The 26,566-nt window shown below is 33.6% G+C and overlaps 1 protein-coding gene across 4 annotated transcripts in view; it reads left to right on the top strand.

Moving 5' to 3' along the window:
• The window catches only part of LOC118180422 (uncharacterized), a 50,625-nt gene extending 25,422 nt beyond the window's left edge, over nt 1-25,203 (top strand). For 2 of the 4 annotated variants that reach the window (XM_085826028.1, XM_085826035.1), the window contains exons 4-6: nt 2,348-2,392; nt 18,569-18,625; nt 24,604-25,203. In XM_085826028.1, coding sequence (XP_085682154.1) covers nt 2,348-2,392; nt 18,569-18,625; nt 24,604-24,912 — 411 coding nt within the window. In that variant the 3' untranslated portion in view covers nt 24,913-25,203. The remainder of the gene's footprint in view (nt 1-2,347; nt 2,393-18,568; nt 18,626-24,603) is intronic. The other 2 variants (XM_085826041.1, XM_085826043.1) reach the window with 1 other exon arrangement.
• Nucleotides 25,204-26,566: the final 1,363 nt, after the last annotated feature.

The raw sequence follows: 26,566 nt of genomic DNA, 5'->3' as shown, positions 1-26,566 counted from the left end.
AAAAAAAAAAAAAAAAAAAATTCTTGATAGAAAAATGACGTATTTCCCCCATATATGAGATGCAATTTTTCTTTAAAAATTTCATGTCTAGAAACTGGGTGTGTCTTATACAGTGATTGTGCTGTTGCCAACATTGGCATTTTGTCGCATTTGCGGTGAATGAAACCAAAGATGAAGGATTTTTTTTGGAATGAATTCTTCACCTGCATGTTAAAACTACTGTAAACTGTAACGGTTTGCCCACATATAGCTCAACGATTATCATACAAAGCTGAATTCAAGTTCAAAGTGATCCAGTTTGTGAAAGTGAATGGAAATTGGACTGCTGAATATAAGTTTGTCCTCTTCCAACTGAGAAAACAATCTGAGAGTGACTATTAGAAGAAAAAACCTTATTGAAGATGCCATGCTTGAAGAAAGCTATGAGAGGCATGTCTGCAAAATGGTCTGATATAAAAAAGGAAATAAATTGTTGGATTGAAGAGCATAAAAGCTATCATAATTTTCTGTTAGCAAAAATGATTCAGTTTAAAGGAAAAAGATTATTATGTTATGAAAAAGAAGTTAGAAATTTCAATGAAGAACAAAACTGGTGCTTCAGGTTCATGACATGAAAGGGACTAAGCATGCATACATGCCTTAGAGTTGCCCAAAAGATTCCTTGAAGCTATGAGCAGGTCATTGAATTTCATCATTTTGTCATTCGGTGTTAGAAAATTACATCATTTGGAGTGAAACAAATTGTACATATGGATGAAGCCCCCCTTCAATTCTATGTTCCAAGTAACAGAACTGTTGGTAAGAAGGGAGTGAAGATCCTAACTGTGGAGACAAGTGGACAGGAAGAGAGGCATTATACAGTTGATCTAGCTTGTTGTGTTGACAGAGCAGTCAGTGCTGATTTTCAAATGCAAAACAAATGCCAAAAGAATTCATTTGTCAAAGAAGGATTGTCCATGTTCATGATAAGGGTTGGATGAATCAGGATAGGTTGAAGATATGGATTAAGAAAGTTTGGAATAGAAGCTCTGTTAGATTCTTATACAAACTTGCTCTTTTGGTGTTTGATCAGTTCACGGTGCACATAACAGGTAAGACAAAAAACGTTGCTGCAGACTAGCTAAACAGAACTTACCATAATACCTGGAGGCTTAACATCCCAGCTCCAACCTCTTGATGTTAGCATTAACGGACCCTGCAAAACCAGAAGACAATTTGACACCAATAAGAAGAGTGAAAAAGCCAACTACAGAAGAAGTTTGCACTTGGGGGTTGCAAAAATCCTGGGATAATATCACAATTGAAATTGTTGTCAAATCATTTAAGATTGGGTTAGGTTATTTAATTATGGCAAAGCCTCAAGAGCTATCTGCCTAAGGGCAGGGATGTCACCTTCGTGGAGGACTTTCTAAGGGAAACTAGCTCATATACACGTTACACATGGGAAAAACCACAAAAACACCCATGCAGCCAGCTCGTTTGCGGGATTCGAACCTCGGACCAAACTACCAGAGTTCAGCGACTTTACCGCTTGGCCGCTGGCAGACCCCAAATCATTTAAGAAGTATAGCATCTCAAATTCAACAGATGGAGCTCAGGATGAGGCTATATGTGAAAAAAATTATTCGTCATCAGACACAGATGAGGTCAGCTAATGTAGGAGTTCTCAGAGGGATGGTAAGTTGTTTAAGATATCAATAACTTGATGCTAAGTTGTATAAGATTTCAATAAAATTGCATTGATTTCAAAAACTTTACACAATTTTTTTTTTTTTCTATTAAATTATAGTCCAGTAGGGCCACCCAGACAGTATAGTTATTAGGGGAGCTTTACTGCGATACCGAAGAGCCTGGTTTCGAATCCCGGAGAAGGCATGTTGTAACTGTCCGTCCCTTCATAGGAGGCTATGGTGGCTCACCTATTAGGTGCCTCCACAATAAAAAGACCACCATATCTGGCCTTAGTATAGATTAATGGACTCTGTTACAAACCTGTAACTGTTCACAATCTGCCATTGGGGGAAAAAAATCCAGTGGGCCATAAAAACCAGTCCGATTACCAAATCTTTATTTTTTCAATTTTTAGTTCCCAAAATCAAAGTGCATCTTATACATGAGGAAATGGGGCATACTCTTATGCTGATTATTAATAATAATCTCCTGCAGAAACTGTCATATTTTATTATAATATTGTTCCTGAATTTGCATTTCAGAGAAACGATTTCACTGTTACCATTATTTTTTATGCAAACATTATTTCTCCCTCTGCTTCACATACAATTTTATACTGCTATATGTTTATATATATATATATATATATATATATATATATATATTTCTCTTTTAGCCAGTAGTACTTTCAAACTCTTCCACAGAATCTGCCAGTGAAGGGGTAAGTAGTTTCTCATATATATTTCAAAGTCTTTTATATGCTTCAGAACTATTAGTTCAAGACTTAAAGTTGTTTACAATCATGATTTGGAAATGCTTATTTTAACGGATTAAGATAAGATGGGTTCCTTTTTTCTAAGACAAAAATGGACTTACTTCCGAGCAGCATAACATCTTATGAATGCTGAATGTAGTCCAAAGTATATTCCTACTCTTTATATAAAAATTAAAATTAATCTTATATGATTTCTAGTGATAGAGATTTCTTAGGGAAAAAAGTGCATGAAATTTCAATATTATTCAAACAAGAATCCACATTCGAAATATTACTCTTAGAATACTAAATTATATCACTATTCGGTTGACCAATATGAATGAGACACTATTTTTACTCTTAATGATAAAATAGCATGTTGCAATAATCTACTTTGCTGTTGCTATCATTGAAGAAATAAAAAAAAGGGGGCAGAATATTTACATATTATTGCATTCTGTGGCTTCTTAAAGATCTCCTTATTAAACATACAGGAAGAAATCCAGCAGTTTTTTGAAAGAAAGAGTAGATCATATAATAAGGTAAACAGCTATAAATAGTTCAAGAAGAAAAATAGAGTTAAGGCTAATTATTCTTAAATTCTTCTTTTTCTTCTTCTTCACGAGCATTGTAGGCCCTGGGCCTCAATCTCGCACTCCTTCCAATATCTTCCATCTGCAGTGACTCCTTTTCAATTTTTAATTTTCAAAGTTTTTGAGTTTTTTCAATGTCATCTAAATTTTCAGTTGGTGGTCTTCCTTTACCTCAGGATCCCTCAGATTTTTTTGAATGTCAGGATCTTAGTGGGTTTATCTTTTGGGCTTCTCCAGACTTGTCCCAGCCATCTTAATCTATTACTGCATATGACTTCTCTTACGTGTGTTTGCTTATAAAGCCTGTACAGTTCAAAGTATATCTTGCTCACCAACATCCCTCTTCCTGTATTAGACCAAAAATTACTCTGAGGATTTTTCTCTCAAACATATCCAGGGAATATTGTATGTCTTTATGTAAAGTAAAACAGATAAGTATTATTGTCTTATATACTCTATAACAAAAAAATCGACACACCAAGAAGGAATCATCCGATTGCTTTGAAATCTTTTATGCATCAATGTTTTGACCTAATATGCAAATGATTAAAATTCGGCATCCAGTGAATGAATAGTGCTATCTCCAGTGCATCGGAATTGCACATCCAGCAGATGTATATAAGGAGCTGTTCTTGAACTGCTGTTAAAAATTTCTGTTGCATTGTGATTTAGGATACCTTTCAACGACTGAAAAAATGCCTCGCCACAGGATTTGAGCTCATTATGAGTAACTGTCAGAGTTTGAAAGAGGTCGTATCATTGGATTGAAAGAGGCAGGTTGGGCAAATCGGAGAATCGCTTATCGTATGAGATGAAGCGATGTGGCGATTAGAAGATTCTGGCAAGAATGGGTGGACAATGAAAATTTTCAGCATCATTATGGTAGCAGTCAACCTAGGGCCACAACAGATCGAGAGAACAGAGTGATTGTCAGATCAGCTGTCACAGCACCTGATTCATCGCTGTCAAGCATCAGACATGTGACCCGAGTCTGATGGGTATCCACCATGACCATTCTCAGACGGCTTATAGAGCAAAATCTATGCTTGTACTGACCATTATGCCACTTGTCACTCGCCTGCATACTGTCGAGCCAGATTACAGTAGTGCTTGGCTTGATCAGGTTGGAATGATGCTGACTGGGGACGTATAATCTTTAGCTACGAATAGCACTTCCAACTGTGTCGTGATGATCATCGAAGACGTGTCTGGAGATGCCCAGAGCAACATGCCAATCCTGCTTTCACTATTGCACGCCACACAGGCCCTCAACCAGGAATTATGGTCTGGGGTGCTGTTTCCTTTGGTAGCTGACCCCTTTGGTCATCATCAGAGACAGACTTATAGCACACCGCTACATCAACGACATTCTGTGACCTGTTTTGCTACCGTTCCTTTTTCCCTGACCTTATTTTTTAGCAAGATAATGCCAGACCACATACAGCACGGGTTGCTATGAACTGTCTTACAGCTTGTCAAACACTTCCTTCCTTAGCCAGACAGATCATCAGATCTCTCTCCCAACGAGCATGTCTGGGATATGATATGAAGGCGTCTGCATCTACCAGGGAATGCTGATGACCTAGCCTGACAATTGGAGCAAATGTCGTGAGAAATACCACAAAAAACTATCCGGGAGCTTTATCAGTATGTGCCACGCCGTGTGGCAGCTTGCATCCAGGATAGAGATGGGTCAAAACCTTCCTTTTGCAGTACCCTGGCCTTATTTTCTGCAAGATAATGCCAGACCACATACGGCACATGTTGCTATGCCTAGAGCTTGTCAAACACTTTCTTAGCCAGCCAGATCTCTCTTCCATCAAGCATGTCTGGGATATGATGGGAAAGTAACTGCATCTACCAGGAAATGTTGATGACCTAGCCCAACAATTGGAGCAAATTTGGCAAGAAATACCGCAGCAGATCATCTGGGAGGTTTATCAGTCCATGCCATGCCATGTGGCAGCTTGCATCCAGGTTAGAGGTGGGTCAAAACGTTATTGAGCTCGTTACTTTGTAACTCTAAAATAAATTACTCAATTGTTCTGAAATTTTAATAATTTTCTATTCTGTTCATAACCTTCCTAAATTTTTGTCTCCATCAGACAACTTCTTCTTGGTGCATCGATTTTTTTATATAGTAAATAATCCATAGTTTTGTTTTGTGACTTATAAGATTAGATCTTAATTGTCTTCTTAGTTCAAAGAAGCATTTATAAGCCATTTTATTCTGTTATCAATTTCCATTCTTAACTTATTTTGTCATTGATTATAGTGCCAAGTTATTTAAATTCTTCAACCTTTCAGATGTGTCGCCATTAATGCACGTTGTTTTACGATAGTTTACCATGGAGGTTGTAATTTCCATGAATTTGGTTTTATCCTAATTGACCATGAGGCCTGTATTTGTGGCTGAAGATCTGAGAGCTGAAAAAGCCTTAATTATTGTTTTTAATTCTTAAAACATGAAGAATATTAGAGACCATCAAAATTATTCACGGAAGAAAGCCTAAAGCAAAAATAACTGAATAGGAGCTTAGTCCAGTGACAAAAAATTTGAACTAAATACCAGAACTATGTTGCAATCCAAGTGATATTTATAGGATTGCTAAACACTTCTTGAAGCTTCTAGAAAAATTGCTCCTACTAGTTTAAAAATGTGTCGTCCAAAAAGTTTGTGAAAAATTTTTGTATATTCTCACTTAACCGACAGAAAATTATCATCAAGGGTGTTTAGAAAGTTTTCTGTTTATATCTGCTGTTTTAATTTAATTATTTTTGCAATTCAAACATTGATCAATTTAGAATCAAAATATATCAGTATAATAGATGAAATACAGAAAAATATTGACATAAATTTTCAAAATCATTAACTTATCCCTAGAAGAGGAGTGATGATCTGATTTTATGTTGACTAGAATAACAATTTATTGGATTCGGTTTCTGTTACATGAAATCTGCTTTTAATGTGTGAAAAGGCATAACATAATTACAGATGAATTGAAGACAAAAGTTATTCCTCAGTGTAATCATAATGTTACTGTTGTTTAACTGATTTCAGATACACTACCATTTTATTGTCTTTTTTGCACTGCTTTTTCAATAGTACAAAGTCATTGTTGCTGAAAATAATGCCTAGCATTTTTTATTGATGGCAAATTTTAAATTTTAATATTATTTTACTTCAAACAGGCTAATGTAAATTATAATCCAAATGAAGGAAAGGAATTAGGAATAAGGTGCATAAGGAAATTCATTTGCACTATCACATCATTGAGTACACATTTGCATGCACAAAATTGATGGAAGGGAAACTGCCATGAAAGTACTTTGGGAAATCACTATCACAGTGTTTCTCCCTTGAAGTTAGTTAGCATATGATGGAAGCCCCAAGCAGTTTGAATTTTTTCAATGTGTCGTATATTGATATTCTACATAATTAATTCCTATTGGGAATCTAAAGTTACAAATCAAGTTATTTTGTATACAAAGAAAGGTATGTTTTAAACTTCTTGCTTTGCTTTTGGTGTATGAATTTAACCTTTGATGACAAATTAAAATTTTTGGAAAAGAAACGCTTGCTTTAAAAAATCAGTGTGCTTGTGCTGGAAAATTAATTCAATAACTCAACTTCCCTGGTTAGTTGGGCAATTGTAATACACTCACTTCCAAAAGTTAAGCACGAAGATGTAAAATGCAAAAAAATCAACAAATACTGCTTTGATTGACCCAAAATTCGGCAGGGAAATAGCAAATATATTTATGCATAAAACAAAATCAATAATTATATACAGAAATGAAAACAATATTGAATTTTTGTAAGTTATCAGATAATGACATACTGGAGACTTAAACAGAATTATGTATAAAGTGAAAATAAACAGCATAAAATGAAAAAAAATGGACACAGAATTAAGAAATCGCCATTTTTCTTGTAGAGAAGTTTTTAGCTCAATAAGAGTGGCTGGAGGTGGGAAACATGAAGATATAGCACAGCTGAGAGCATCCCAAGATTTTCAATGGGATTAAGGTCAGGCAAATATGCTGGCCACACTGTATGCACAATCCCTTCACTCTCCAGGTAGCCATCGACGATGTCAGCTCTATGGGGACATGCGTTATCATCCATTAAAACTGTTGTTCAGAGGCCGATATTTAGAGTAAAGAAGCCATCGTAGGACAACACACTTTATTTACATGAATAATGAATAAAGATATCACACAGGAAATCATATTGAGTATCACACAGCAAATAACATATCAGCATCTCCCTACACTCGAAGCTCGAATGACGGATGTGTCGGTAGAAGAGACAGCTGCGCCATCATACGCATGCGCATAAGAAAAAAACGTTCGCTCGCCTCTACCCAACACACCCCTCCTGCGAGCAACATTTTTTTTTTCAATACAAAAATGAAATACAAACAATATATAACACATTACATTAAGAAATTAATGATTCACCTAGTAAAATAGTACCATCAGAAAATGACTTACCATTTTCTGCATTTCCCCAGCTAGCATAAGCATATGCATTTAAAACTCCAAAATCATTGCTATAGAAAAGTTTTTTATTTTTTGTACCTTTTAAATACCTTAATACCCTTTTAGCCAAAAGATAATGCCTTTTTTCTGGTACATGATTAAATTATGACAAATAAGTTGTTACAAATGATATATCAGGACGTGTTCTATTCGCTAAATATAAAAGTTCCCCAATTAATTCCTGATACAAAATTGCATCAATTTTTTCATTTGTACATGAAAAACCTTTATCTGCCCCTTTAACGATTGGCGTTTTCACTGCTTTACAATTTTCCAAATTGTGTTTAGTCAATAAAGATTCAATATATTCTGTTTGAGACAAACATATACCATTTTCAAGTTTTTCTATTTGCATTCCTAAAAATTTTGAATTAGTATTTTCATGTAACTCAAATACATTTTTTATTTTAGAAACAATATTTTCAAGCATTTCTTTATTATTACAGAATACAGCTAAATCATCAACATACAAACACAATATAAAAATGTTTTTGGAATCATTATAAATGAATATACAATTATCAGATGCTAACTGTACCAGCCCAAGTTTTTCTAATTCATTTTTTATTTTCATATACCAATTTCTACCGGATTGAGGCAACCCATAAATACTTTTCTTCAATTTACATACTTTACCTTCTCCAATCAGTTTTTCATAACCAGGTGGAGGAGTCATATACACATCCTTGTTTAAGTCACTGTACAAGTACGCTGTTTTTACATCATAAAATTTAACAGTCAAGTTTAATTTAGCTGCAAGTGCAAGCAATAATCTAAAACATTCAATGTTAACTACTGGTGAATATGATTCGGTATAATCCTTATTTTTTATTTGATTAAACCTAGCCGCTACTAATCGCGCTTTATATTTTACTTCTCCAGAGTCTCCTTCCTTCAAAGTATACACCCACTTACTTTTTACTAATTTTGTTTTTTCAGGCCTCTGTACTATTTCCCATACTTCGTGTTTATGTAATGAATCTATTTCATTTTCCATTGCGGATTTCCAGTCATACCAATTAGCACTTTAATTTGCTTCTGAAAAATTATTCGGAACATTACTGATTATACTTGACGCTAGTTGTTTTGATTTGAGCCTCTCGGATCCGATCGTCTTAATGGTATTTCATTTCCATATTTATTACTTTTTTCATAGCTATCAGATGTTTGGACTTTATTCCCCCTGTCATCACCCCCGCTACAACGGCTCATGTCGCCGATTTCGAAATTCGATGAGTCATCATATTCGCTTGCTTGAGTATTTTCCGTAACAACCAATTCGAGGTGTGGTTTTCGATCTACTTCGTTTCCCCTTCCTTTTAATTCTTCAATATCCCAAGTTTCCAAGGTTTTATTTTTTCCCATATAATTACTACCCTTTAAAGGTTCGTTAAATTTAACTGATCGTTCTTCAATTATTTTGTTACTTGCTATATCATAAATACGATATCCTTTTCTTTCTCTAGCATATCCTAACATTATCCCTCTTTTCCCTGGTATGTCAAATTTGTTTCGCATTACTTTCGGAATGTGAAAGTATGCCACACATCCAAACCTTTTTAGATAGTTTATTTTGGGTTTTTTACCAGTCCAAATTTCTAAAGGAATTTTTTCTTTTCCTTTCCGGGGTGTTAAATTTGATACTTGAGTACTAAAATTAATTGCTTCTGCCCAGAATTTTACCGGAAGCTCACTCTCATGTAGTAATGTCCTAGCTCTTTCTAAAAGAACTCTATTTGCTCGTTCACCTTTTCCATTACTCTCATTGTTATATGGAATTGTTTTTTCATGAAAAATACCTGAATTAGCAAGATAATTATCTAATTGTTGATTTACAAATTCTAAACCATTGTCTGTTCTCAAACGTTTAATTCTTTTACCAGTTAAATTTTCATACTTAGCTTTAAATTTACAAAATGCGTCAAACACTTCACTTTTACTTTTAAGAAAATAAGTAAAATACATTCCAGAAAAATCATCCACTAAGATCATAAAATATTTAGACCCACCAATTGATTCAGTTTGAACAGGGCCACATAGATCCGAATGAATTAATTCTAAAATTTCTGAACTCTGATTAATGTCAATATTTGGATGACTTTTTCTAGTTATTTTACTTATGTCACAAGTTTCACACTTAAAATCACTTACATCATTAATATCAATGTATTTTTTCATTTTAAGCATATATTTTGGATTTAAATGGCACAATCTACTATGCCAAAGCTCATAATTATTACCAGTACAATCATTAGCAATGCAAGATTCAGAATTATAATATGGTTCTAAATTAACTTCAAGCCTACCGTTATTCTTAAATGCTTTAAAAAGTAATTCATTACACCTACTAAAAACTAATACAGAATTATTCTTTGATTCAATTTTACATCCTTTATCCATTAAGGCAGTGAGTGACAATAAGTTATTTCTTAAATCAGGAATATAACTAACATTACTAATAGTTAAATTAATAAAACTAGAATTCTTTGTATTTATAGCTTTTGCTTTAACAGTACCAATACCTTCTGAATATATTTTTGAGTGTTTACCTGCCTGGTAAATTTCCCTCACCTCTGGTGTAATATTCTGGAACCAAAAGAAGTCTTTTGCCATGTGTCCGGTTGCACCACTATCCAGCAACCAAATTTTATCACATTCATCATTTTTTCCACGCGTAAGTTGAAGAGCAAAATCATTTTCTCTCTCACCAGAACGAGATGAAACGTTCACACTTGTAGGTTGTAACTTCATTCTTTCCTTGTTACCTTTGGATAACTCACTTTTTGGATTCTTGTTTCTGTAATAGCAGTCCTTCGCGATGTGACCAGGTCGTCGGCAAATGTAACAAATTCTTGGCTTATAGTTTTTATTCCTTCTTGATATGAACGCCTCTGCGTTGTTTCCATCAGGTCGTTTCCCATTCGTTGAATTGTGAACGCACTCTTCCTCACGGAGTATCTCGAGTATTTCATCAATTGTTTTTTCACGCTGAGTTTTTACAATTTCCCTAATTCGAGAAAATTTTCCACGAAGTCCACGGACTGTGTAAAACACCAGTTCCCGAGGAGATACATCTAGTCCTAGCGATTGACACTTAGTTGCTATTCCTCTCACTCTAGCGATATAATCATTAGCCGACTCATGCAACTTCATTTCTAAATTTTTTAACTCATTACCAGCATCTATTTTTCGATCTTCGGCTTGTCCCGTAAATGTTGACTTTATTTTTTCCCAAAGAATTTTTTCATTCTCTTCTGTGGAGAACTGAAGTGCCTGTTGATCCGATAATGAAAGTTTTATATATGCTACGGCGTCAGCGTTTTTCTCATTCCACAATCTTTCATCTTTCTCGTCTAAATTTTCTGGTTTTACTGTTGAAATTACCGAGTCAAGTCTTTTCAGTGATAAGGCAGCTTTAATTTTTAATGCCCAAATAAAATAGTTCTCTCCAGTTAATTTGGGAACGTTCCACTTCTCCATTTTTGGCTTCCACTAAGACAATTTCGGTTTCGACTTGGTCTCTTATATCCAATTCTTCTTGACAAAACCACGCTCTGCTACCATTTGTTGTTCAGAGGCCGATATTTAGAGTAAAAAAGCCATCGTAGGACAACACACTTTATTTACATGAATAATGAATAAAGATATCACACAGGAAATCATATTGAGTATCAAACAGCAAATAACATATCAGCATCTCCCTACGCTCGAAGCTCGAATGACGGATGTGTCGGTAGAAGAGACAGCTGCGCCATCATACGCATGCGCATAAGAAAAAAACGTTCGCTCGCCTCTACCCAACAAAAACAAAAGTAGGGCTAACTGCTGCAGCATACAATCTCACAATGGGTTCTAGGACTTCATCTTGATACCACACAGCCGTCAAAGAACCCCGTTTAAAGATGTGCAGGTAGGTGCGGTATCCTAATGAAATCCCTGCCCACACCTTAATACTTCTGCCTCGGAATGCGTGATGTTTTGGGACTGATTGCATGTTTGTTGTTTATGCCGTATCCTTATACACTTGTCATCTGGCTCCAGAGCAAATCTTGACTCGTCAGTAAACATGACATTGCCCCAGTCAGACACATTCCAATTGACATGTTCCCGCCTCCACTGTAATTGTGCCCCTCTTGATTGGACGGATAGAGGAACACGAACTCGAGGTGTCCAGGTGTACAGTCCACTCGTATGTAATCTTCGGCATACAGTAGCTGCAGATATCGCCTTACCAATGGACGCTGTAGCCATAGATGTCACATGTGCAGAGGTCGCTCTGCAATTCTGCTTGGCTACAATAGCAATATATCGAACTTCCACAGGGGTTGTAACCCTTAGGTGACCGGCTACAGGTCTTCAGACAACATTCTGTGTGGTTTGGAATTGTTTCCTTAAACGTGAAATTGCAGAATGATGAACGCTGAAGAAAAGAGCAACGTCTGTGATCGACTGTCCTGCTTCAATGTGCCTCACAGCACGCCAGCACTCAGAATCTTCCATTCGTCTTCTGGAAGTCATAGAAACACGTATGTCTTGAAAACAAATTTTAGGAAAGTTTTAAACACCTTCTATCAGCACTTAGAATCAACTTCTGCAACCATTCATAAAGCTGGCTTCTTATAAGACTGCCTTTTTGCATATTTCTTGACATGAAAGCGCGATTTGCTGTTACCTAACATATTTACATACTTCCATCTACCTCTGCAGCCAATTGCATCCTCTTCAATTCTGATTGGCTTCCGGAAATTAGTATTTTCCTCTCCGTGCTTAACTTTTGTAAGTGAGTGTATAAGATTCATTGTAAATTTTTCATTTCATATAATAATGTGTCTAAAGCCACTTATGGTTTATGTAACTGAAAAAAATAACACCCATAAATTTTGCTTAGACACTCTTGTGTAATAAGTCTAGTGTCTAGTTTTCTCCATATATTCTGTGATATTGGTCAATTAGCTTTTACTTGCTGTATATTCTTAACAGAATTTTCAGGAGAAGTTTAAGGTTGCTGTGTTAACAGTAACACTTCCATACTTTGAACTCATACCAGCGATAATTGGAGTTCATATGTATTCTATCATAAGAAATGAGCTGAAAGATGACAATATCAAAATTTAATTTTAGATAGACTTTTTAATCTTAAAATTTATTTTTTCATATAGACAGACTGTGTAATTTCAAAATTTATTTTCTGACTTGTAGTTTTACCGTGTATAAAAAATCAACTTTTTTTGTCAGTGGTTTCTTAGATTGAAGTATGAAAACAGTAATTTAAAACAATGGAGTCATGTGCCTAGCTATGTGAATTTATAATAAAAGAATTGCTTTTCTCAGCTACTATTGAAATCTGACTAGTTGGGGGAGGGGCAGAATAGTTATATACTTTTTGTGAAGAATATCTTTCTGTTATCCTTCTTCTGAGTTAGAAGCTGAAAATGAGGGCAAAATAAGGTTTGTTCTTAAAAAAACTTTGGTAACAAAATTTTAAGAAAGCAATTCTGGATGTACAATTATCATTGTAAACCTTTTGTCTGATAAGAATGATGGTGGTTCTTGTTGAAACAATTAAGTGCTTATGGTGATTGTTTTTCTAACTGTAAATGTTCGTTTGGTGTTCTAAATGTAAAAGACAATGTTAAATGTTATGTGGAATATTAAAATATTTTAGATTTCTGTAATCTGTAAAATTTCTAAAAGAGTAATCCAACCCAAGAAAATCTTGTCTTTCAAAAATATTTAAGTACATTTGAATATTTTGTTTAATGTGTATCAGAATGTCACTTTAGAAAGATGTGAAAATGTTAGAAAATTAATTAATTTCATTTTGGACTATTTCTTAGCCTTTTAAATTTAACATTAATTTGTGAATAATAATGTTAGCACTGCAAAATGAAACACACACAGACATGCAAAACAAACAAAACAAAACAAAACAAAAAAAAAAAAAAAAAAAAAAAAAGAAGAAGAAGAAGAAGAAAAAGAAAGAAATGGAATAAAGATGAACAAATTAAGGTATTTAGCTATTGTATCGGTTTTAATGAAAGTTTCCTGCCACTTCAAATATCGTCTGTGCAAAAAGTTCACATTGGTATGTTTAATCATATTTTGACAAACAATTTTTGGCATTCGAAAGAAAGAGACTTGCTTTAAAACACTGTGTTGTGAAAATTGTAAAAAAATATTGTCATTAAGTACAAGGTGTCTGAAATGGAACTATTACACTGCCAGATTAGAACCATCATTTACTTCCAGTTCTGTTGCAAAAAGTCAGCTACAGGATGTCACCAAATCATGTGTATAGATAGCTTTAGGTCATATGATACTGTGAAGGTTTGGTCTCGAAAGTTCAAAAACAAGGACATTCAACATTCTCAAGAATCAGAGCTCTCTGGCTGGCCTGCTGATGTTGATGAGGAACACCTGGGAGAACTTGTGAAAGAAGATCAGTATGCAACCACTTGAGAGCTTGCTAAGGATTTAGACCTTAGTGCCATGTCCATTAGTTGTGTTATGCATCACATAAACCTGCAAAAGTTCAATTGCTAGGTGCCGCATAAGCTGACTGAAACAGATGAGGACAGACATGTTCAGGAATACACTAATGTGCTCGATTATCAATGCAAGGACAAAATTCTGGTCTGGATCATCACTTGTGATGGAAAGTGGATTTTCTTCAACACAGGCCAAAAAGGGTGTTGGTCTGCAGCCAGTGAGCCTGTCGGCAGCATCGCAAAGCATAGTGTGATTAACAAAGAAATCATGCTTTGTATCTGATGGGATTGCCGTGGTATTATCTACAAAGAGTATCTGGAAAATCGTAAAACCCTTGACAGTAAGGTGTACAGAGATATGCTAGTCCACGTTGACATTGCTATTACGGAAAAACATCGAACTGAGTTCCGGCGCAAAAAGAAAATGTTCCATTATGATAATGCGAGACCATGTGTGTCTGCATTCATTGGCTGGACTCTGTATGAACTTCAGTGGTATCTTTTGCCACACTCACCATATAACCTCAACGTCACTACCTTTTTTCACACATGCAGCTACATCTTGCAGGTGCTATCTTCCATTCTGCACAGGCTGTCCGAAATGAGGTTGATCTGTTTTTGGACTCTCGGTCATTAAGTATTTGGGCCGAAGGCTTTGAAAAACTACCAGAACATTGGTAGAAAATCATAGATTTGAGTGGCGATGAATTACTACGTGCACTAAAGGTAGTGCATTCATGTTTTATTTTTTAACTTTATTAAGAATGTTTTTCGGCAGAAGGCGGACAGCAAAGTGTTTTATTATTTTTTACTGCGATTTCTAATTTTGATTTAGGTACTCTCAGGTATAACAAAATGTCCTTCTACAGGCACCGGCAGAATCTACGGATGACGAAGGAATGGACACGGACAGGTCAAGGTTATAGACGAAATCTCGGATTTTGTAAAGAAAGGGAAAAAGAAGAGAGGCAAATCTTGCACAGAAGAAAAGACAGACATTTCTGGTTCAACTGAGCAGGTAAAATTGGCACTTTTGATTGAGAGTTTAAGGCATCATGGAATGGGACACCTCATGGGACTTGCGAACACGGGATTAGGTGAGCAAGCGACGGCTCCACAGGACATTCAAAATGCCAAGAAACTCAAGCGCAACGAAGGTGATCAGAAAGAGACAGAGAGCCAGGTGGATAATGAGAAATCAGACAGCGATTGGAAAATTCCAAGGAAAACTGCAAAATCCCCGGAGAAAGAGGCTATTATGGAAATCGCGCATGAAAATCCCTTCAATCAGCTAGGAGAAAAGATGTTAATGAGGAAGGTGGAGTTATTGTAAAGGAAACACCTCCACCCATTGTGTTTCGACAAAATTTGACGGACTGGCTGAAAGTGGATGAAATTTTTCAAAACTGCTGTACTGAAGAATATGAGGCAAATATGAAAACTAACAATATTTATGTGTATGTCAAGAACTCGGACGACTACAGGAAAATGACAAGAACACTAAATGAACAAGGTATTCCGTTCCATACTTACCAGATGGCAAGTGAAAAAAATGTAAAGGCTATGCTAAAGAATATACCAGAAACAGTTGCTGAAGAAGCGATTTTTAATGATCTGTTGCAAAGAAAATTCTCGATCTAGAAAGTAAGACAATTCACTAGAACCAGACGAGGAGTGGCAGAAAAGCTGCCTATTTTCTTCCTGGAAGTGACAAGAAATGCTGCCGGAAGTGCCATATTCAATCTGAATAACATGTTCAGCATCAGTGTACGAATTGAGAAGTTTGCCCCCAGAAAGCGTCCGATGGAATGTTATAGATGTAAAATTACACCCAGCGATTATCCAAATATCAAGAAAGATGTTGTAAATGCGGAAACAAACACAGCACCAAGTTATGCCCTAAAAAACCAGAAGATGCTCCTACCTTCATTTTTTTGTGGACAAGGACATGTTAGCAGTTACCGTGGGTGCAAGGCCTATCAAGATATGTTTGAAAAAGGCTCCCAGCCCCCGAACCTAATGGATGAGGAATTCCCAAGTCTAAGCTTCTTGAGTAGAAAGGAAGCAAAGTCAGAGCTAAAGAATGGAACCAGACCAAGTTTCAGTGACAAAGTGAAGGGAAGAAGATTCAATATCCCAAGAGAAGCCATTAACTGGCTCCAAGATGAGAAAATTCAGGACTTCCTAAGCAATATCATCATGCAGATAGATAAAATCAAGAAAGCAAGGACAGTTGCAGATAAATTATCCGCAGGCTTCAAGGCAGCAATGTACCTCATGAGAATTGCAGAAGAAATAGACTAAGCAGTCACACCCAAGAACTGATGGATATAAGTACTACCTACTTTTCTTACTTTTCTTTTTAGTGACATGCATATTCGATGTTTTTTCCTACCTGCTGTTACTGGCATATTGCTTAGTTTAAATTTTCTCTAAAACTTTAACTTACTTTTCCTTTTTCCTTGCTTTATTATGGAAAATATTTGGTCTTTTTTTCTTGTCAGTATTCACAATTTCTGACATGTTCTACAAAGGGTAGGGTCTCAGAACCCAGGTACCCTGGTGTGAGGACACCATTCTACTAAACCGTGATGCAACCAGATATTTGTGCTTTGTGTTGACTACTGTTGTGTTTATAGATAAATATTCTCAAAACTCGATATTAAGTATTATCCATTTTGAAATTTTATATACTACCCTGTATTTCGGCATATAAGACACGAGCAAAATTGCTTCTGAGAAAGTCTAGAGCAGCCTCCATAAATTTATTTGACTTCAGCATTCTCACATAGTGAAAAGACTCTTTGAAAAAACAGTATTAATTTGAGAATAATTTAAAATTCCATTTAATTATGTAAGAAATTTTAAAATTAAGAATTTTTACAAATGGATATTTTGAGCCCAATACATACTTATATTCTCATTTTTATCTCTCTCTTTCATAGAAAGTATCTTTTAGAAATTTGCATTTGAAAATTTAGTGTTAAATTATGCAAATTCTGTAGTTTTTCTCTTCAATTTGTGGGCCCCAGTTGCTTGCTGAAAATTTGTAACTAATGATATCTTGAATAATTTCAGTAATATGGCAATGATATTTTCCTCCATAAGTAGCTATGAGAAACAGATTTCTCACTAATTTTTACTCTTTTAATTGTATTAAAATTTAAATTTTTGCATATTTCTGCTAAAAGTTGTCATGTTATTAAACTTGTTGAATTCTGAAAATCCTGTTTAATTTATTTTACCAGTTCTAAGCTTTCGTCAACAGATTTTCAAGTGTTATTTTGTCACGATGTCTTTCTTTAAACACCTGTATATTTGATTAAAAAGAAGTAGCTATATCATGATATTTCATGCAAAAAAATTGTATTTTTTACAGTCTGTTATGAGAAGTTATTTTTTATATGATTTTACAGAGGGAATGTTTTCATAGGCATGCGAAATTTTTCTTTTTATCCATATTAAATAAAAACATCATTAAAGTATGGCTGTGTATTTTGTAGATTATTTGAACATTTTATTTATCTTCATTTTCCGTTTGGCATTAACATGCAAAATCACTAAAAACAAATAATTTCATCTTAGATTTTATTTTTGGGAAGGTAAATCAGAGTATTATCTTCACATACATTTGGCCAGGTCTTATTAGAAAATCATTCATGGAAAAGCTCATCAAGTTTTTAAAAAATAAATAAATAAAATAAAATATAAAATTATACATGAACAAAAAATCTGAAAGGTTTCAGATTTTAAATTACGTCCAAAGGGGTGTTTTTTTAACATTTTATGTGTTACCTTTATTTATTAAATATCATGTTCTTTGCACTTAAACCATAAAATTCAGTTCAATAGCAATGTCGCAAAATAATTTTAAAATGAGCCTTTCTTTAGAATTTCCGATACACAGTTCCGCACGCTGGAGATAAAAAGGTTTTTCCCACCCCCAATAGAGTGTTGCCATTGCTCGCTTTTAAATCGTTGAGTTTGTTACTCAAAAATTCGTTAGTTTTACAAAATATGAAATCGATAATAAAAAAATTCCAAATTTCAAATTTGGGCTTCCACATGCCCATATTCACAGAAGGATTACGTCATTCCATATTCGATGGCTCTATGTACCGTTGTTTTATCACAATGCGAGAAATAGACATACATTTATGCAGATTTTTCATTATTTAATTTCTTCAAATATAATGCAGGACTCTAACATTTGGTGGCAACAGTTTGAAAAGTGAAACAGACATTTATAGTGATTCAACGCAAAATTGTAAAACAAAAACAATAGTCGTTCAGGGACAAAGCCCCTTTGGAGTAAAAAAAACAAAAAAAAAAAAAAAAAAAAAACAACCTCTTGTAATAAAAAATAGGGTAAATTTTTTATCTTTCAAAGTAATAGTTTCATTTTTATTTTGCCAGTCCTCCTCCCCCTCCAAAGGAAATATATTATTATTTCCTTTTCAGATTGATATTCCAGTTAATGTTGCTATATATTCAGTTATAAATTTTCTTTTTTGTAGGAAACAGAGCTTCAGAAACCTGTTGTGATTCATCTTGGTCAATATACAGTTAACGAAGTAAGTTAATAAATTAAATAATTCTAAAAATCTATTATTTTCTATTCCATTACTCATAAAAATTAATTCAGAAGAAGAAACACTTTTAGTTCACACTGTAAAACTGATATTATTTGTCTAAATCATAATAGGACTTTTGCATGGCTTTTTTTTCCCTCCTAATGTAAATATGAATTAACTTGGAAAACCTGTACTTGAAATCTGTTACCCTTTCAATACTGAATGCAGTGTGTATTTTTAAATAAGGCAAAATCTGAAACTAGCATTTAATAAAAACCGATTTTAAAATACAGTTTAAAAAATATATCTACCTATACTTATTAAAATAGTGCACTTGAAATAAATTCAAAAGTTTAAGTATGCATAGAAAATAGTATGCATACTTAAACTTTTGAATCACAAAATTTATTTTCTCATTGTAGTTTAACAAGCATTTTTGGATAACATCTCAAATTTAAATTAACAGTTCATAATTTAGCAGCCATGGCTGAATAGTTCATGAGCTAGATATATAGATTTGTGTTCACAATGCAGTATTTGTATACCATGCTGTGAGTTTTTTATTAGAATCATCCAGCTCTCTCTGAAAAGATTATCAAAATGATTTCAGAGTTAGTTCCTAAAATGTTTAAAACATTCTGTATACTTGAAAATTATGGTGGATTTCTTTTGATGCTATGTTGAAATAGTGCTGTATTTGGAGTTATCAGTGAACAATTTTGGTGATTTAAATGTGGCCAGAACCACTAGGCATTTTGCTGCCTCGTTCAATCGCCGCCATGTCCTAAATTATCCTGCCCAGTGCATCCATAAATTAGAAAAAAAAAAAAAAAAAATTGCCATCGTGAAGAATTGTAATGGGGGTATATCATCATATAGATTAGAGGTTCACAAACTTTTTTTGTCCTGTAGGCTACTTCCCAATTTTTTCTGTTTTCGTAGACCCCTTCTTAGGGCTCATTCCAAAACCAGCCATGTAGTGTAATGTTTGTACTCAAGCATTCTTAAATGGAATGATACCAAAGGTAAAGTTTTACCCAAACACCCAGCCATTTCAAAACATCCAGATGAAAGCAAAATGTATGGAAATGTCACATGACAGAATGAATCAGGTGAAATTTTTTTCCTGGATGGCTGGTTTTGGAATGCTACCCTAATGCTGAATTTAAAAAAAAATCAACTTCAAATGTGTTTTTTACATCTGACACAGAGCTATGTACTTTGATAGTGTTTATTGAGCCGAAAAATTTGAAATTTCCAATCAACAATGAAGTGATTTTACATGCTAGAGTTACAGATGTTTCTGTTCTAATGCATCTTTTTCTGATATAAGATTATTTTTTAACAGATTTCCAGTTTTACTTCATTTAGTCATGAAAGGTGATAATATGTCGCAACTGATAAATTGCAGTCGCAATTTTTCAGTTTACAATTAGAAAAACTTGGATGAAGTTATAAAACAACTAGGATTGGCACCTAGTTTAATTTAATTGGAAAACTGAAAGGTACTGGTAGCATTTTTATAGTGTAATGTTGGCCTCCTGAGCAATTAATGCAGAGTGTGAGAGGATTTTCAGTATTGTGAAAACAGTTACTAAATTTAGATCTAATACTATTAATGACACATTAGAAAAACTTTTATTAGCAAAAACAGGCCTGAATGGCAATCACTATGAACCAAGTTATGAAATTTATTTATTAACAAAAGCAAATTTTGTCACTATTCATATCATTTGTATAAACACTGATTAAAATACTATATTTTTATTAAAAGATACAAATAATAAAAATGTTTTTTTTACATGTAAATATTTTTGCACTGTTTGCATTTAAAAATTAGTAACTGAACTTTCAGATATTAATTAGTAACTGTTTAAAGCTAATTCATTATTAAGAAATATATTTTATCATTTAAAAAATCATGTCATTGAAAAATACTGGTTTTTTAGTGTTGTAGGTTGGCAAGTATGCCTTTATTAATCAAAACGGCATAAAATGCAAATCTTGTAATGTTCTTACATAAAACAAGTACACACACACACACACACACACCAAAAAAAAAAAAAAAAAGTGATTTTTAATGGGAGGATTGGAACTGGTGGTTTAATAGCAAATTTTGTATATTTGGCTTGAAATTGGTCAAGCTTAACCTTGCCACATTGAAACAGCTTTCTGAGATATGAGAATGGAAAAGCTATCAAAATCTTTCTTGTGATAATTCATAATGCAGGATAAATAACAGGTATGTCTCTCTGAAGCCAGAATTGTTGACATCCTTTTTTAAATTGGACCTTAAATTCTTCGTTAATGCTTATTCCAGTCAGTTCTTGTAAAATTCGATTGTTCTATGTCACTATATGGATTGATAATTCATTGTAGTATTTCTATAATCAAAACTGCCTCAAACCAGATTTTAAAGTCTGTGGGAAGGGCATTTAAATGTTGAACATGGGCCAAAATGTCATCATCCTGGCAGTTTGTCTGTGACAAATTGGGAAAATTCTCGCCATTTAATGTTTTGCTTCATTAGGTTAATTCTGGAAAGAAATGCTGCAATGATTGACTTGCTTTTTATTATCACCTTTAACTGCTAGTTCACCTCACTAGATTTAGTAAACAAATGTCTTAAATAAGCAGTGCACGACTTTCTGTTTGATTACATTTTCTTTTAAAATAGCATCTTAAGCACCAAAAATTCGGAAACTTAAAAAAAATCTTAATCAAACACAAGCCTTTTGACAGTGAGTATACTTCAGTGTAAAGGAATAATCAATGAAAGCCCATGTTGTTTTCTTCACATAACCATACAAATAACGTAGAATTCAATACATTGCTGTGAATTTTGTTTATTGCGGTTAAGATGAAGAGATTGATACAATCTGCTACTCAGATTTTAAGCAACTAAATGTTCTTGATGATGATGATGCAAAACACCTCGGGTATATTTTGTTTTAAATGCCTTAATAAAACCACAATAGATCCCAAACATGACAGGTGTTCCACCTGCTGCTGCTGACATTCTGTTGGATAAAAAGATCACTTTTTCCATAAAATAACCTATCAAAACCTTGAATGTTGATTCACCTTTAGTGCCTGTTGTCAAAGTTCTCACGAAATAGTTTTTCATGGATTTTTTTTTTGGTCCATAACAATGATATGGTAATAATAGTGCTTCATTACCAGGCAAAGTCAACTCACCCAGTTGTATGGAGAAATATGCCATTTGCAGATAATTGCACAAGAAGCTTTCAACATCACTTATTTCATCACTATGTCTTTAAATTGTATTGTTGCTCAAAGGAATTCTTTTGAGTATATCATATGCATGTCTGTGTAGAGCTGTATTTAAAACCTCTTCAGTGGCTGGTAAAATTAGGTGTTCTGCTGTAGTATTGTTGCATTCTACAGGTTCGTGAATTTGAAGTGATTGACGACAAGACTTGATGAAGAATGAAAACACAATTTATTAGCCTGTATTACTCAGGACAGCTCTAAAAACACGTATGCAGTCATAAAAAGAAACTACAACAAGCAAGTTGAACAATCAGCAACACAGCCTTCAGCTTCCAACTCAGTTCGGTCACCCTCAGAGCTTAAGACACTGATGTTGAACTCAATGTACTCTAGATACTCTCATTATGAACTCTCAATACTCTGCTACTCCACATACACTCAGGGTTTATATAGCTTTTGACCTGCCTTCGAGAACATTCTGGGGGAAACTGGTAAGAATTCGTTCTAGAATATTCTCGCTGTGTCTATGGTATATCACCAAATGTGTGATTTGGCACCAAATCTGGCAACCTTGCCTTTCCTTGCCATTTTCTGGCATTTGCTTTGTGGAAAGCTATCTTACTGCAGCTGGGCATTTCTTAACAGTATGCGACTCTTTTGATTTTGCTATAAATAGTGAGGTTATTGTAAGATGCCTGCAAACCATTATCTTCCCTTTTTGACACTGAAGTGAACACACTGTCCATTGTGCATCTCTTCTGTGTTTTTTTTTTTTTTTTTTTTTCAATGTTTGAAAGTATTTCTTATCTTTACCTGTTTTATCAGGGTGATACCTTCTCACGTGATCCTTCAGCTTGGATGGTTTCATAGAATCATTAAAACTTTGTTAAGTAAAAAGTGCATGAGCAGGTGTTTATCTGCCAGTAATGGAATGAAGACAAACTTCAACAATTAATGCTATATTGTCTACATTTCTTTTTAGATTCAACCATGTTTAGTAGCTGTGGTAAAAAATTAAGCTGTTAAATTAAAAAAAATAAAAAATTAAGTGTAAGATTTTAATTTAAGCTTGTGTTAAGTACTCAAGTTACTTTGCAAAATTTACCGTATACAAAATTTTCCCCGAAAAAAATTAAAAGTCACCACAAAATGTCTGTAAACTTTCAAAAGCAAACTAACTACTTACTCAATCTAAAATTGGGTTATACTCATTATAATACAAAATATTATATTGGTTTTTAAAGAGGGAGTGACAGAAGCACTTCACCAGAACTACCTTTGTTATTATATCTAGGTACATTGGCTTTAAATTTTGGAAATTACACAGCATTGTAAACACGATTGGCATCTCTACATAGTCAGAGGAACTACAAAAAGAATATTTTATTACAGGATTGTAAACACGATTGGCATCTCTATGTAGTCAGATGAACTTCCAAAAATATATATATGTATATTTTATTTTCTAAAAAAATATTTTTTTTTTTTTTCAAAGTTCAAAGAAGATGACTTTGATTCACTTTAACTTGTATGTACCTACCTACTACTTATATTTTTGAAAACATTTGCTTATCTTTTTTGTCCTCAAAATTTAGAAAACAAATGTAGCGTTTGTCTCTAATACTCGCATTTATAACTGATGAATTAAACAAATTTGTGCAAGCACAAGTTGTACAAGTCTACACCGTCCTTGCAGAGCTCTGGTTTATGTCTGTATGAGCATTATTACTGCGCCTGAACATCACAGAGTGTTGCTACTGGTATCAAATGTGCAAGTTTTTAGAAATTGTAAGTACTGTCACCACAAAGTGAATAGGTACCTATTCACAGAAATTTCTAAAAGATACTTAATTAATATATAATTAGTTAACTTATATGCCTATTATATAAGTATTCTGTAAGCACCTAGGTAACATCTGTGTTATGTGCATTATAGCATTCGCAGAATGTCTAAATTTTAGTGATAACAATCTTAAATGGGATCCAGTCTTGTGGACCGATATTTACATTTTGTGCATCTCCAGTTTTTTCTTTTATTGACATGGATCCCATGTAGTTCGAAGTAGATCCCTGAGGGTCATACAGATCACTTTGGGAACTTATGGATTAAATCAATGGTCTTCAAACTGTGGGTTCCATTAGTCAAACACAGGGATTCCAAAAATCAAAGTGAAAGTTCAACAAGAAAGTTATAAAGTATTCACATGACTAGTGTTTATTAACTAAAAAATATAAAGATATGTCAAGTTATCTTTGAAAATTAATTGGAAGCTTTAAGTATGAGCTGCTGATGTCCATTATGCTATATCAGCAGTGAAGTACACACAAGAGTACCCATGATTTTTCGATTGTTGAGTCAGTGTGTATGTAGAAAAGCTTCTCATGTAGTTATAAACATTTTAGTGCTGTATGGAGCAATGCATTATTATGTGATTATTATTATTATGTGGGTTTGTAATGGATTGTATGCATACAGAACTGGTGATAGTGTGATAAAATTTATTTTCCCAAACGAAACACTTTACAATTCTGGAACTTTACTTGTACAGTTCTTCTCAATATGACAGAACACAATCAGTAGTTATGAAATTGCTCAATGACCGTAATGAGCTTAAAATGTAGGAAAAATTTAAAATATAATCGAACCAGCAAAATTCAATAATTTAAAAATATTCTTAAGCAGTGGCAATTTTTGTATACGAGAGTTTTATGTACATATTTTGTAATCACTGTCTTATTTTTAGGACTCAGTTTCACAAGAAGATAGTAATGACTCTGATGATAATTTTCCTTCTGAACTGTATCGTATTCAAAAAAATTTACAGAAAGCTGAGGAACAGAGTGTAGAGTATGTGAAGAAAATTGAGATTCTGCAGAAAATTAGACATGAACAAAAAAGAATTATTTCTGATCTAAAACTTATGATAAAGCATTTGAAAAAAAAGAATGCAATGAATGATGATGACTTGGAAGATACGGCAGATGCATTTGATGAGCTAGAAGCTGTATCAGACACAGCGAATGACACTGGTGAAGACATGGAAACTCTGTGAAATGCATTGAAAGATAGAATCAAATCAAGTGGGTTTTCCTCTAACAATTAAAAATAGCTGAAAATTATTTTACTAAAATGATATTAATAATCAAGTACTTTTAACCTTAACTATTTTAAACAATTTTCTGTGTAATAATATCTTATGATAAACTGCCCTCCGGTTGTTCTCAAATTTATATATGTATATGTGTATTTATATATGTGTTATATATGTAAATACTCAAACATGTTATCTTGATTTGTACAGCCAACCATGTGATTCTAAATTAAAGACAAATTATTTACAGGGGTTTTCATTTTATTATTATTGGTCATAGAGAAGTGGTTTCTCATTTGGGTGTAATTTAGTAGTAATGCTATGTAAGATTTTAGAATCTCATGATGAAATTTCAGTGCTTGTTTTCGAAAATGAAAATTTGCAGTGGAAATAAGAACAGAAAGTTAAAGTGGTTGATAGAGAATGTTCTCTTGCCATGGTTTTCTCAAGCTAGAGCAATGAGTACACATACATACTGCAAAAGGCTGAATAATTTTCTAGGAAGATTGGGGCAAATAATTTTCTTGCTGCCAAGGATTGTTTAACTTTTAGAAATACTGAAACAATATTGTTTATTTTTTAAAAAATCTGTAGAAAATCAAGCAGCAGATGGTTAGTTAGCTGAAAAATACATTTCGGAATGTCTTCATGAATTTTTGTTTTCTCCCTTATCTTTAAAGTAAATATAAGACAGTTTTTTAGTCTTTTATTTATTCTGATTCCATCTGTAATATTAAATCATCAAATAATCAAATAAATTTTTTATTCCATCTCAAGAACATAAGCTATCAAAAAAATTGAAATTTCATTCATTTCATTTTTCACAACTTCATATCCTCATTTCATAACACAATGGTTCACAACCTCATTTATTATCTCATTTCCCTTTTTCCACCATGTCAAAATATCACCCCTTAGTGTACATTGCCTTATTCAATTCAAATGCTTAAAAATATGTAAAATTCAAAATATGTTATTTAAAAGTACACCAAAATTTATTTATTACAGTTAAAAATTGTGTATAGTTTGTATGTAGCTGAACCTCTTATTAGTGGATTGTCAGAGAACTAAATCCATTATCAAGAAATATCTGCTAAATTGGAGTATATTTAATCTCCTACCAAAATCACTTAATGATAGTGGACACCAAGGACTAGGAATTGTAGAGTGTCCTATATCTATTCAAAATATAAAATATCATTAACTTAAAAAATAAATAAGTTATCATGATATAGTTTATATATTGTAAGAAAGAAAAAAACAAAATGATGGCTCTGAAAATCAAACTTCCCACATGGCATGTTTAAAATGTTTTTAAAACCATAATAATGTTTCTGCATTCTGTATTATTTTTACATGATTTTAAACTTGAAATTTTGTGCCTGCAATTCCAGCCACAGGTGAGCCAATCAGAGATCGGAAAATTACTGCTATTCGCATGTGTGAACTGCCTTCTGTCCTCCTAACTTGGCTTTCTCCAGAAATAGAGAAAATGGCATACATTACTTTTTTCATTGCTTGTTGTCTTTTCACTATTAATTTAGGCTCATCTTCAAAAAGCCTAATAAATCAATAATAATATGTTAGTCAATCATAATTATTGATTAACATTTTT

Source organism: Stegodyphus dumicola, chromosome 1, assembly GCF_044657685.1.
Source record: "Stegodyphus dumicola isolate Sdum_Otavi_A_Nest chromosome 1, ASM4465768v1".
Taxonomy (NCBI): domain Eukaryota; kingdom Metazoa; phylum Arthropoda; class Arachnida; order Araneae; family Eresidae; genus Stegodyphus; species Stegodyphus dumicola.
Note: the sequence above shows the minus strand (reverse complement) of the source record. Positions and strands in the feature narration are given on the sequence as shown.